This window comes from Callorhinus ursinus, unplaced genomic scaffold (genome assembly GCF_003265705.2).
Source record: "Callorhinus ursinus isolate GAN/ISIS: 27379988/994484 unplaced genomic scaffold, GSC_fseal_2.0 scaffold13, whole genome shotgun sequence".
NCBI classification, from domain to species: domain Eukaryota; kingdom Metazoa; phylum Chordata; class Mammalia; order Carnivora; family Otariidae; genus Callorhinus; species Callorhinus ursinus.
In genome coordinates, this window is record NW_027397075.1 from 19,916,915 (window position 1) to 19,930,498 (window position 13,584).

At 37.4% G+C, this 13,584-nt stretch overlaps 1 protein-coding gene across 5 annotated transcripts in view; it reads left to right on the top strand.

Moving 5' to 3' along the window:
• The window catches only part of SMYD3 (SET and MYND domain containing 3), a 698,417-nt gene that overhangs the window by 187,987 nt on the left and 496,846 nt on the right, over positions 1–13,584 (top strand). For all 5 annotated transcript variants that reach the window (XM_025877938.2, XM_073899893.1, XM_073899894.1 and 2 more), the window contains exons 3-5: positions 7,660–7,767; positions 9,330–9,387; positions 11,410–11,546. In XM_025877938.2, the coding sequence (XP_025733723.1) occupies positions 7,660–7,767; positions 9,330–9,387; positions 11,410–11,546 (303 nt within the window). The remainder of the gene's footprint in view (positions 1–7,659; positions 7,768–9,329; positions 9,388–11,409; positions 11,547–13,584) is intronic.

A 13,584-nucleotide genomic window follows, 5' to 3' on the forward strand; every position in this document is an offset into this window, starting at 1 on the left:
CCTGTTAAAAGTTTACTAAGTCTTTGCATTACAGAAGATTTCACTGAAGCATTTTTTAACATTTAAAAAATTAATACATTTAAACCATTATTTGAGTTATAAGCAGATTTTCCAAAATATTTAAGTGTTTATTGAACAGTCGTTTTGCTTTCTCTTTCATGTAAAAGTGCTTTTCCCTAAATCACAGTTGCTAGACCTAAGATAATTATATTTGCTATTATTTGTAAATATAATAATTTGATATTTGCAGAAAATTCAAACAGTGTTGGGAAAGCATAAGGAGAAAGGCAAAAATAGCTTTTTCTTTTAGGAAAAACTGAAAAAATTATTACCAATTGTTCAGTTTTGTATACAAATGTATGAAGAGCATTCTTACATTTTTTCTGTACATCGATTACATTTGTGAGGATTAAGTGCATTATAAATATTATTTATATGCCAACAATATTCACATTAAGACTTCTGATGTTCATTACCAAACACCCATCAGAAGGATTAGAGGGGTGCCAGGGTGGCTCAGTTAGTTAAGCGTCTGACTCTTGATTTTGGCTCAGGTCATGGTCTCAGGGTCGTGAGACTGAGCCCCGCATTACGCTCCACACTGGGCTGCAGCCTACTTGGTATTCTCTCTCTCGCTCGCTCTCTCCCCCTACCCCCACTTGCAGACGAGCTCTCGCTCTCTCTCCCTCTCTTTCTCTAAAAAGAAAAAAAAAAGATTTGAGAACCTTACAGTTCTACTAATAGTTTAGTAAGTATAGGATAGTATTTTTTTTGGTTCTTCTATTTAATATGTACAACGGCCTCCTTTTTAATTTAGTCTAGATCAGTGGTTTTTCAACCTTAGCTACATGTGGAATCCTTTTGTGATGATTAAAAAGACTTTGGACACCTGATCCTATCTCATCACTACTGTCAGAATCTCTTCAGTCATCCCAGGCTGTGAATTTAAATATATATTTTTATGTGTGCGTGTGTTGTGTATGTTTATGTAGCATTGTTCTAGATCTGCAGTTTTCAGCTCTCCCAGACCTAACTCTATCTTTTTTTTTTTTAAGGTTTATTTATTTGACAGAGAGAGTGAGAGAGATCAAGCATGCTCAGAAGCAGGCAGAGGGAGCGGGAGAAGCAGGTTCCCTGCTGAGGAGAGATCCTATTGTGGGGTTCGATCCCAGGACCCTGGGATCATGACCTGAGCCGAAGGCAGACGCTTCACTGAGTGAGCCACCCAGGAGCCCTGCTATCTATTTTTTTTTAAGTTTTTATTTATTTTGGAGAGAGATAGAAAGAGCTTGTGAGCAGGGGGAGGGGCAGTGGGAGAGGGAGAGAGGGAGAGAATATCTCAAGCAGACTGTGCTGAGCGCAGAGCCCAGTGCTGGGCTCGATCCCTGAGATCATGACCTGAGCAGGAATCAAGAGTCAGATGCTCAACTGACTGAGCCACCCAGGTGCCCCTCTCCCTTTTTATAATAATTATATTTTTGTCCTCTCTACTATATTGAAATGAAATTTCATAGTTAGTACAGTCTAACTAGTTATGTATTTTTAAAATTCAATATCAATATAATACCATAACTTGAATGTAAAGGAGGAAAAAAATGAAAATAACTTATAATAAAATAATGTTTTATATTTATGTACAGTAAGCACAAATTAACATGAAAGACAAATGAAATTAAAATATTGCATTAAGACACGAAGACAATGGGAAAAAGAATTTTGGATGGAAAAAGGAAATGAAGACATCTACATTGATTCCACATGTCAGTACATACAGGACGCGGAAACCACTCTGGAAATCTCTACATTTCCATGTTCTATAGTACCTACAGTGACTCAGAACAAAAACTAATTAGTAAACCAGTAGCTCCCAATGAGGGTAACCCTAATCTTGAGGAGATGTATTTCATTTTATTTTGTATTTTATTTTTTCAAATTTTTATTTAAATTCAAGTTAGTTAACATATAGTATAATATTGGTTTCAGCAGTAGAATTTAGTGATTCATCCCTTACAAATAACACCCAGTGCTCAACACAACGAAAATAACACATATTGTAGTATATAGATGCTCAGGCATGAGTAGACCTGAAGACATAATTAAGAAGTCAGATATTTGCATTTATACAAAGTCAATTTGGAAAGGGAAGTACAAAATTCAGGATCAGAAAATACGTTGTTATTGGTACCTCAGATACCATAGGTGATGTTGCCTTCAGTCATATGCTTTTATAAAATTTTAAATAAATTTAGCTAAACTTCTTAAAATGCAGTCTTCCCTTGAATTACCTAGAAAATTCAGTGCTATCAAGGCTGTGTAAAAACAAGCTCTTTGTTTTTATATGTGAGAGGAGGCTTAGTTCCAGGCTCGGATAATTGGAAACAAGTTTGTTTCCTCTACAGAATGTTTGATTGGATATTTAAAAGTCGTCTTAGATTTGGAATGATTGATTCTTTTTTTTTAAGATTTATTTATCAGTTTTTAGAAAGAGAGAGCATGCAAGCCGTGGGAGGGGCAGTGGGAGTGGGGAGAGAGAATCCTTAAGCAGATTCGCCACTGAGTGTGGACCCTGATGTGGGGCTTGATCCCACGACCCTGAGATCATGACCTGAGCTGAAATCAAGAGTTGGACTCTTAACTGACTAAGCCACCTTGGCGCCTGGAAGAATTGATTCTTCATTGTACGGAATATCCCACATGGGATGTCCAACATCTCTGGTTCCTGGCCACTCAGTGCCCATGTCTCTCCCCAGGCATCCTAACAAATAAGGATGCTCCCATATATTTTCCAAACAACCTTCAAGATTAGGGTTACCCCCATTGGGAACTGCTGGTTTACTTAATTAGTTTTTATTCTGAGTCACTATAAGTACTATAGAACATGAAAATGTAGAGATTTCCAGAGTGGTTTCTGAGTCCTGTATGTACTGACATGTGGAATCACTGTAGATGTCTTCATTTCCTTTTCCCATCCAAAACTATTTTTTCCCATTGTCTTTGTGTCTTAATGCAATATTTTATTTTATTTTATTTTATTTTATTTATTTATTCATGAGAGACAGAGGGAGAGAGAGAGAGAGAGAGAAGCAGAGGGAGAAGCAGGCTCCCAAGGAGCAGGGAGCCCGATGCGGGACTCCATCCCAGGATCCCAGGATCATGACCTGAGCCGAAGGCAGATGCTTAACCATCTGAGCCACCCAGGCGCCCTTAATGCAATATTTTAATGTCATTTGTCTTTCATGCTAATTTGTGCTTATTGTACATCACTGATAATGTTCAACTTTCAGAACAGAAAACATTAGAGCCAATATTGTGAAAAAAATCTTAATTATATCCCACATTACAGTGAGGGAAGAAAATAGGAAACAATAAATCAGGGAGGTTGTCTTTGTAAAACTGGCAGATATGTTATGTGCTGTTGATGTCTAGACCAAGGTTAAAGTTTGTACAGTTTAGATAATGCCTAATGCTCTTGTGAGATTGTGAGGTTTTGCTTCAGTGTCACATGTGGTTACTTAAGAGATTGCTTTGTAAGCCTTTTCTGTGGTAAGCTTCTGTTAGGGAGCCGTATGGTAAGATGTGATGGTGATGCTGAGCAGTAAATCCTAATAATTATTGTTTTAAAAACGTGGTTTTTAATATCATGGTGAAATATGAAGTAGGCTCTATGTTGGCACTATGCTATAGACCAGTTTTAAGTGGTATGATTACTTTCTATATTTATATAGATCTAATTTGGTTTTTATTTTATTTTATTTTTTTGTAAAGATTTTATTTATTTATTTGAGAGAGAGAAAGAGAGAAACAGAGGGGAGAAGGTCAGAGGGAGAAGCAGGCTCCCCGCTGAGCCGGGAGCCTGATGTGGGACTCAATCCCAGGTCTCCGGGATCATGACCTGAGCCGAAGGCAGTCGCTTAACCAACTGAGCCACCCAGGTGCCCATCTAATTTGGTTTTTAGATGAAAAGAATGAGTATCTTTTTCCTGAAGCAAATGGGAAGATAAGTATGTTCTCTGGTGTTTTCATGCAGTGATTTAGGAATAGCTTTAAGAAACATACTGTCTAGTTTCTAATAAGTCTAATTTCTGAGAAATAGTAGTGTAATATTAATTATGCTAAAGACCTAAAGTTGTTTTGACAGGAATTCTCCAAAATTTGGATGTTTAATTCTAAATAATGTTATCTAACAGATCAACAGGTTTGTTACCTAGGGGTACATTTTGTAGTTACTTCACTGTGGTAAGCTAGCAGGAGACTGAGATGCTCAGAACATAACAAAGGAGTTGTAGATGATCACTTGTACTTACAAGTGTTGAATAAAATCTTCTTTTAAGATTTTTTTTTGGTCCAAATGGTCTCAGCCTTCTTTTGCTAGGTGCCATCCTTTGGCACCTGGACACTTGCTCAGGCTTTGAACAGGGCCAGAGGGCTTTCTCAGAGACCCATTTGTACTTGTGGTTCATTCCTGCCTACATAGCCAGTCCAGTGAGGGCATCTATCAGCATTCTCAACTATTAATACTAAATGAAAACTCTTCCACCAAAGTTGTGGTTCACCAGTCAGAAATAAAAAATATTAGCACTCTAGTTTTCTATCAGTGTGAATGATCATGAATTTGTCTGTTAAACCCACTCTCACTGAAAGATCAGATGAAGGAAAGAAAGTAAATAGCTATATCTGAGTCCATATATACCAACCTAATTTCCCAAAGGATGGCAGTAACAATCACAGGAAACTCTGTGTTAACTAAGTTATACAAGTTTCTTTCATGCAGAGCTTTTTAGCAAACTAAATTACTTCCATTCTCTAAGCAGGGTGTGTATTATGCAGCGGTTTTCAAACTTAATTGACAATGGAAGGTATTTTTTTAAGGGATCTTACCCATGTTGATAAATTGCTAATTGCTGGTCTAAGACTAGCCCCCTAAACAATAGAAACATTTTCTTTCACAGACTTACAGTTTAATATTATGCCGTTTAGTGAGTACTGACATTGGAAGTAGCTATATGATGGCCATTATAATTGTCCAGTATGTTGATTGGCATTCTTAGAATAAACTCCTCTTGTGATTTAATACTTGGTGAAGCTGTGTTTTTCTTTTCTGTCAGATGAGAATTATATAAGCCATTATGCTTTATTTTTTGCATTGCCAAAAGGCAAGTTGAATAAATGTATGGTGATTATTAAGCTCTCATGAGTAGAATACTAAGAATTTTTACTCTCCTCTTTTGTGTTTATGTAGCTTGGTGGTGAGATCCCACCCAGCTTTACTTTCGTCATCTTTAATGTAAGGATAATATCTACCATTTGTATTATTGTGAAAAATCAAATGAAATATCCTTTTTTATTTGCTTAGTGGTGTGTCTGACATACTGCAGAATGCTAAGTAAATGCTAGAGGACTATTTTTTTTTGTAACTTCAACATTTTTCCATTTCTAATTTTATAGCCTTATTTCATATACATCTTCATTGTTTTTTAAAGATTTTATTTATTTATTTGAGAGAGAGAGAGTGAGAGATAGCACGAGAGGGAAGAGGGTCAGAGGGAGAAGCAGACTCCCTGCTGAGCCGGGAGCCCGATGTGGGACTCGATCCTGGGACTCCAGGATCATGACCTGAGCTGAAGGCAGTTCCCTAACCAACTGAGCCACCCAGGCGCCCATACATCTTCATTTTGAAGCAACTCAGTCTTGTTTAGAAGTGAGTGAAGTATAAATACTAAAAAAGCAAAAAGATTACAAACATCACATTAAAAGCATTACTGTAGTGGATAAGAAGAAATGAAGTGAGGCAGTCATGGGTTCAGTTGAGGAAAGAAGTGTTGTACCCCTTGCAAACCTTGCCTTCAAGATTTGGGTTCGTAGGAAATAGCAGATAAGCCACATCTTCACCCAGGAACTCAACACTGGCAGTCTTTCTGAGCAAAATGCTGGCTTGAAACTCACAGTTTCAAAGTAGCTGCAGCATTTTTGACTTTTTAAAAATTTTATTTATTTGAGAGAGAGAGAGCGCACACAAGCGCATGAGTGGGGGGAGGGCAGAGAGACAAGCTGACTCCCCTCTGAGCTTGGAGCCAGATGTGGCACTCCATCCCAGGACCCTGAGATCACGACCCCAGCCAAGGTCACACACTTAACCGACTGAGCCACCCAGGTGTCCCCAGATTTGAATTTCTGGTTGCACTTCGTGTTTGTGCTATAGGTGGAAAAGAGAGAGTTCCTCCTGGAGGGATTTTATAGGGCCAGAAGTTGGGAGGCATATTTAGAGTTTCTGAAGCAAGAATGTGTGTGTCAGGCATTTCGGTGATGGAACTTCCAGCTTTCAGTTGGAAGAGAACGTGTCAGACATTTAGTCGAGCCTTCTCCCACTCAACCAGGGTTAAATCTTAGATACTCTGCATTGTATTTCTCTATAGAGGTCATTCCCTGTGAAGGAGCCATGACATTTCTGACTCCAAGATTCAGGGAGACAGTGTCCTCCTCCCTACTGTCTGTTCTTCTCAGCAATGCAGGATTGGTGACTGGCTCGTTGGTCTTTTCAGCCACACCAGCACATAGGTAGGATTGTGGGTTAAGTGACCATATAATTTATCATCCACAGCACACTTGTCAGAATGAAAAGGGGTACTATTAATGATTAGTCCGGGACAACATAAATAAACCACAGCAGTCCTGGGCAAATGACATTTGGTCATTTTAGTTAATAACCCCTTGCTGTGTGGTCTTCAAAAACAAAAGGTTTCATATTTATTGTTATATTAGTCCCTGATACTTCTATACTCTCTAAAGCAGCACAGAAGGCTATCTGCCCTGTTTTGATTTTCTTTTCTTCTTTTTTAAGATTTTATTTATTTATTTGAGAGAGAGAGAATGAGAGATAGAGAGCACATGAGAGGGGGGAGGGTCAGAGGGAGAAGCAGACTCCCTGCTGAGCAGGGAGCCTGATGCGGGACTCGATCCTGGAACTCTGGGATCATGACCTGAGCCAAAGGCAATCGCCTAACCAACTGAGCCACCCAGGCGCCCCTGTTTTGATTTTCTTGAACCATGTGTTTATTTTCTAATTTGGTGTGATATTTTCTTTTTGTATTCAAAATTACTGCCTCTTATTGAATCCTATTTAATCAGCTAAAAGATAAAAGACTATCTTATAAATTATTAAGTAAGTCATAATGATTCTTCCTTGGACTCCACCAGCCAGGTAATAACCACGGGGTAGTTTGAAGGGCAGAGGTGGAGGAGAAGTGTTGATGTCCATGCCTGGTAATTACATTCTTGGGAAAGACTAGGTTCTGCATCATTAATAGTATTAGAATATTGCTTTCGTTTTCTTTTCTTTTTTTTTTTTTTAAGATTTTATTTATTTATTTGACAGAGAGAGACACAGTGAGAGAGGGAACAGAAGCAGGGGGGTGGGAGAGGGAGAAGCAGGCTTCCCGTGGAGTGGGGAGCTCGGTGCTCGATCCCAGGATCCTGGGATCATGACCTGAGCCGAAGGCAGATGCTTAACGGCTGAGCCACCCAGGCGCCCTTTGCTTTCGTTTTCTATTTTGCAGTTATATTTAGGCTGTTAACATCAAATTAATGTTGATGACTCTCCACGTTCAAAACCAGTGTAAATGAAAGTTACAACATATGCCCTCCCCACTCTTGTCTTAACAGAAAAAAGCTTGGCCAGACCACAAGCGGGAATGCAAATGCCTTAAAAGCTGCAAACCCAGGTATCCCCCGGATTCTGTTCGACTGCTTGGCAGAGTTGTTTTCAAACTTGTGAGTATAAAACTCATGGAATAAGCTTGGGTTTTAATTAACCAAAGCACTTGAAGTTGTATGTATTATTCATATATTTTTTTAAAGATTTTATTTATTTATTTAGAGACAGAAAGGATGTGAGTGGGGGGAGGGTCAGAGGGAGAGAGAATCTCAAGCAGACTCCCTGCTAAGTGCAGAGCCCGAGGCAGGACTCGATCTCATGACCCTGAGATCACCACCTGAGTGGAAGGCTAGAGTAGGATGCTTAACCGACTGAGCCACCCAGGTTCCCCATATTATTATTTAAGGCCAACTTTAAACCCATGTGAAGGTAGAAGGTAGATTATATCAGGGAGTATCTTAAGACAAAAACTTGTCATTTTCCTATTAATCACATGATGATAATTACTCTTACATGGAAGAGTGCTTTTTTTTTTTTTTTTTTATAGACAGGTTTCACTGAAATTGCTTCTTCAGTCTTTTCCCCTACTCTGCCTAAACCACCACTGGGTTCTGTTGAATAAACCTCTGGCGATACCCTCCAGACTCCCTTTTGCCAAAAGCTTTCATGTGAATGTCTCTTTCTCAAATTATTTCAGGTTCCAGCTCTCTTCTGTCCTGTTGTTTATTGAATTTTTTGGGGTAGGGGAAGGCTATAAAATTTTATAGAGAGTTTTAATCATGTAAAATTATGTTTTTACACCTAAAACTAACACAGTGTTATATATCAATTATATCTCACTTCTAAAAAATCTGGATGTAGAATACCAAATGGGCATTGTCTTTGGACTGAGTATATAACCCCTATCATATATTTAGGTACTAATTTGCAAATATATATATTGTGTTAAACTAAAAAATACAAATTTATTTCAAAGCATTAATAAATTCAGATCAACTTTGTTATTATGTATTTCTTTAGTTGCTAGATATTAAAAGTATGATCATTATATTTGAGACTGAACTTTTTTTTACTTTATTAATATCAGAATGATAGAGAACCAGGACCTACTGGATTAGAATCTAATAGAAAGCACTGATAATAATAATAATAATAGATACGGTCTATTGAGCACTTAGGATTTCTAGGCCCCGTGCTAATTGCTTTACAGGATAGACCTCATTTCATCCCCACAGCAACCCAGGGAATCTATGATTCTTTTATGTTTTAGATAAGGACATTGATGACTTTTGACTTAAGGTAATTTGGTGAAGGTTGCAGTTTGTAATAAACTCTTATTTTTATTCATCCATCTCTGCTTTTCTATAATGATAGGAGTAAAATGCTTACAGTAATACAAGTCTGTGGGTAGAGCTGGGGAAAAGAAATAAAAGTATGAGAACTTCTTATAAAAGAATTTTCCAATTGGAAATCAAATTGAGGGGGTAAGTCATAACTTAGATTTTAAAATTGTTACTGATTGAATGATTCAACTCTTAGAAAGTGATGAAGAGGAGGAATATTAACGTTGTCTCTTTAAATAGAGTTTCATTTCAATATCTAAAGAGATTCAAATTTATTCATTGATATATTGGAGCACTTGAAGTTGTTTTTGGTGTTTTCCCCCTTTGCCTCATAGATGGAAGAAACACCGTCTGAATCGGAGAAACTTTACTCATTTTATGATCTGGAGTCAAGTAAGTGATTGTCTATCAGCACCAAAAAAATCCTGTCATTTATTTGCTGACCTCATGCATTGCTTTCTTTTTAACATTGTTTTTCTGTCTCCTTATTTTGTGAGGCAAATCTCACAAACCTTTTCATGTTTTTATATATGCTTGACACATTAGCTTATTTAATTTGTTCCAGGGTAGTCTTGGCCTTTTAGGAGTTTGTAAAGTACTAGAACCTGATCTTTGTTTCTTTTTGATGCCAGGGAACAATGATGTGAACAAGGGGGTTCTAGGGAACATTTGGGGTCACTGGTCCTTTATTTATTTTTATTTATTTATTTTAATTTTTTTAAAGATTTTATTTATTTATATGACAGAGAGAGACACAGCGAGAGAGGGAACACAAGCAGGGGGAGTGGAAGAGGGAGAAGCAGGCTTCTCACTGAGCAGGGAGCCTGACACAGGACTTGATCCCAGGATCCTGGGATCATGACCTGAGCTGAAGGCAGACACTGAGCCACCCAGGCACCGCATGGTCCTTTAGATTAGAAGTAAAGTAGATGGTATAGGTGATTTGGGCTGTCTGACAGCATTGCGCATTGTTCTTCTTTTCCACTCCGTGGTAGTGGCCAGGATATTTAGGAATACTGACAGGCCCTCCAGTCTGAGTGTTCAGTCAGTGTAGGGTTTTTGTTCCTTTCATACTGGGACAGATCCCCTTTAGTGAAGTTGTCTATGACTTCAACCCCAAAGTAGCCAGAGCTCATAGAGTAAACTTTGCTACACAGTTTAATATTTCTGCGTGGAGACAAATACGAAAATGATCTAGTACAGATTTATGGTTATGGGATCCTAAGTGCCAATGATAATAAATTATTATTTAAGAAATCATCGGGTTAATTGTTCTCTGTTGAACAAGTAATTTAAAAAGAATATGTGGAGCTGACATGAGCTCCAGAATTATGCTGTAGTTCAACTTGATATATCTTTTCAGTTTTAATAGAGAACTAATTAATAATTTTTCGTGTTATATTACTGCTAAGTAATTAATGTCTCTTGCTGTGAGTAACAGTAGCCCTACTCAATAGTGGTGTCATCCATGCCGTCTTATTTTTTTTTTTTAAAGATCTTATTTATTTACTTGACAGCGAGAGAGAGAGGAAGAGAGGGAATACAAGCAGGGGGAGTGGGAGAGGGAGAAGCAGGCTTCCCATGGAGGAGGGAGCCCAATGCGGGGCTCGATCCCAGGACCCTGGGATCATGACCTGAGCCGAAGGCAGACACTTAACGACTGAGGCACCCAGGCGCCCTCATCCATGCTGTCTTAAGTGAAGTGTTCTAAAACATTATTAATTGTACACTCTTAGCCTTAATACCTTTTTGTGGTAAAAATTAAATTGAATTTTCAATGGAGTGATTTTTTGACAGCTATGCTCTGGAACCTTCTCCTTCTGTTTGGGTTTAGCAGCACCGCATCTTGTTTATTCAGTGTGGAAATAATTTGAAGTCGAGATTTCTTGGGTTTCTCCCTGTTTTCTTCTCAGTGGACTTTTTATGTGACACATTTCACCAGTTGGACTCTCACTGAACTTTTTACTTTTGGTTATCCTTTTGTTTTTGGTTTTGTTTTTTCCTTTGAGATACACTGTTTATCAGTTGGTCATGACCTGGTTGAAAATTGTTTCATGGGAAGATCTGCTTAAATTCACTTGACTTGACGCACTTGTGATGTCCAGGGTGATGTGGGGGACCTGTAACACACATCTTTCCTGATTTGGGTTGTAGTGTTTTTCATCTGTACATGTTATTTATTTTGTTTTGATAGGTATTTGATCTTATATTGTAGATGAAGTTTGGTGCAATTTAATTGGTAATATATGTATTGTAATATGTAGCTGCGAAAAAATAAAAAGGAACGTATTTGCTCTCTGTCAGAATGAAATCTAGAGAGGATAAATCTGGTTTAACAGCTAGCATTGAACACCTGAAAATTGTCCATTAAAAATTCACTGTGTGATTGTGCTATTTATTCTCTCTTTAAAAAAGATATTAACAAAATCACTGAAGATAAGAAAGAGGGCCTCAGGCAGCTGGTAATGACATTTCAACATTTCATGAGAGAAGAAATCCAGGATGCTTCTCAGCTGCCACCTTCTTTTGACATTTTTGAAGCTTTCGCAAAAGTAAGTGTTATTTGATATCTTTGTTAATGCCGTAAATCAACTCTTTACTTCTTATTTTGTTGTTGATCCATGAAAATTTAGGAGCTTTCATGCCTTAAATCACTCCCCTACCTTATTGAGTAGAGAATGAGAGAATGTATTGCTTATATTGAAAAGGGTATTATTACTTTTTATGTTTTATCAGTACTCTTATTCCTGGCCTGCGTATGTTCATTGTCAGCATGCAAAGTGCTCTCTCATACTCTCAGGAGTATGCTTGCTTTTCTCCAGAGAGAACAGCCTATTTCCTTGTTTCTTACTAATGGATTTTTAAGGTTATCATTGCATTCAAGTTTGTGTTGTTGTTTCAGTGATGGATTTTGGTCTTTGAAGTGAAAAATATATTGGAATCCATTTCTTGATTATGTGAATTTAAATAATATGAAAATATAACCATTTCTGATTTAAAAATAGTTGTCTAAAAATCTGTTTAAATGTTTCAGGTCACTAAAATCCTGTGTTAGGTATAGAAAATAGGTTTAATTTCATATTTTTGTGTGTGGTTTCTTGGTAGTCCCTACCTGACATGCTCTGTTTGGAAATGATTCTGATGGTTTGTTTGGGCCCAGGGAGAAAGCATAAACTGGCTGATCCTTGCTATCTGCCGTGTGATAAGGAAAAAGGAACAGATAATATCCCCACTACTGCTCTGTGTTTGCTGTCCTTGCTTTTCCATATTGCATATTTTGGTTTGCTTAAATATTGACCATATTTTAATAACAAGTAAAATTTTACATTTGATGGTGATTTTGCCACTGATGTTACAATTCATAAGTGCACATCTCCTAACATATTTATCCCATGAATATTTTTAAAGTGTGTTTTGTAATCTACCCATTTTCTAAGAATTCTAAAGTGATTTGTGTGATTGCTATTCTTGTTTTTCTCAAATGTATTTTTATACTTCAGAGTATGTTTTTATGATTTTCTGGTAATATCACCTTAGCATTACATTCTGGTTTGTCTACAGTTTAAAACTGATTTAAAAATACAGTCTTTACTTATAATACATATGAGAAGTGTCTCATGTGTTTATTTCACATCCTTCTGAAAATCATAGCCTTTAGGAGTATCGTTTGTACAATACACACAGGTGCTTTTGATGTTAGATGCTCTACAGAGTAATACCTCCTGAAAGATAAAAATATGCCTTGTGTTTACTGTACCTTCATTCCTAGTGTTAAGTCTGTGGCTTTTTGTGACAGTTGTGTCTGTTTTAGAAATTGTTCAAGTGGTAATTACTGGTGCTACTAGTATTTATGGGAAATATTTAAAAATGCTTTCTATTGCTCAATGTAACATGTGAATTACTCTCTTATTTCTCTTATTTTTTTTAAATTTTAATTTCATATATCTCACAGTGAAATTCTTTCTATGCTGTGTAGGGAAAAGTTCAGTCATTATGAATAAGTAGACAAAGTTTTAGTAATATGTTCTCCCTTCTCCCCACATAGTCATATTTGCTATTGCCACAAAAGTAGAAGACAGACATCTCTGAGATTTTGGGGGGGAAGTGGACTCAGAGCTGTGATTTTTTCCTTATAATGTAGGTTAAAGCAACATTAACCTATGGCTCCTATACTTCCTTGTAAAAGTTTTATTAAGATTTTATAAATTGTTGTTAGTTTTCTGCTTATACATATATCCTTAAAAGAGATCACTTTCCTCCTCCTCCTCTTTTTCTCCCCACCTTCTTCTTCTTTGTCATCTTTTTTTTGTTTTTTTAAATAGAATAATCTAGGGGCGCCTGGGTGGCTCCATCGGTTAAGTGTTGGCCTTCGGTTAAGTGTCTGCCTTCGGCTCAGTTCATGATCCTGGGGTCCCAGGATCGAGCCCTGAGTTGGGCTCCCTGCTTAGCAGGGCGTCTGCTTCTCCCTCTCCCTCTGCCTCTCTTTCTCTCTCTGTCTTTTTCTGTCAAGTAAATAAATAAAATCTTAAAAAAATAGAATAGTCTAATATTAAGCTAATTGGTGTCATGCATACTTCAGGGATGAGCTGC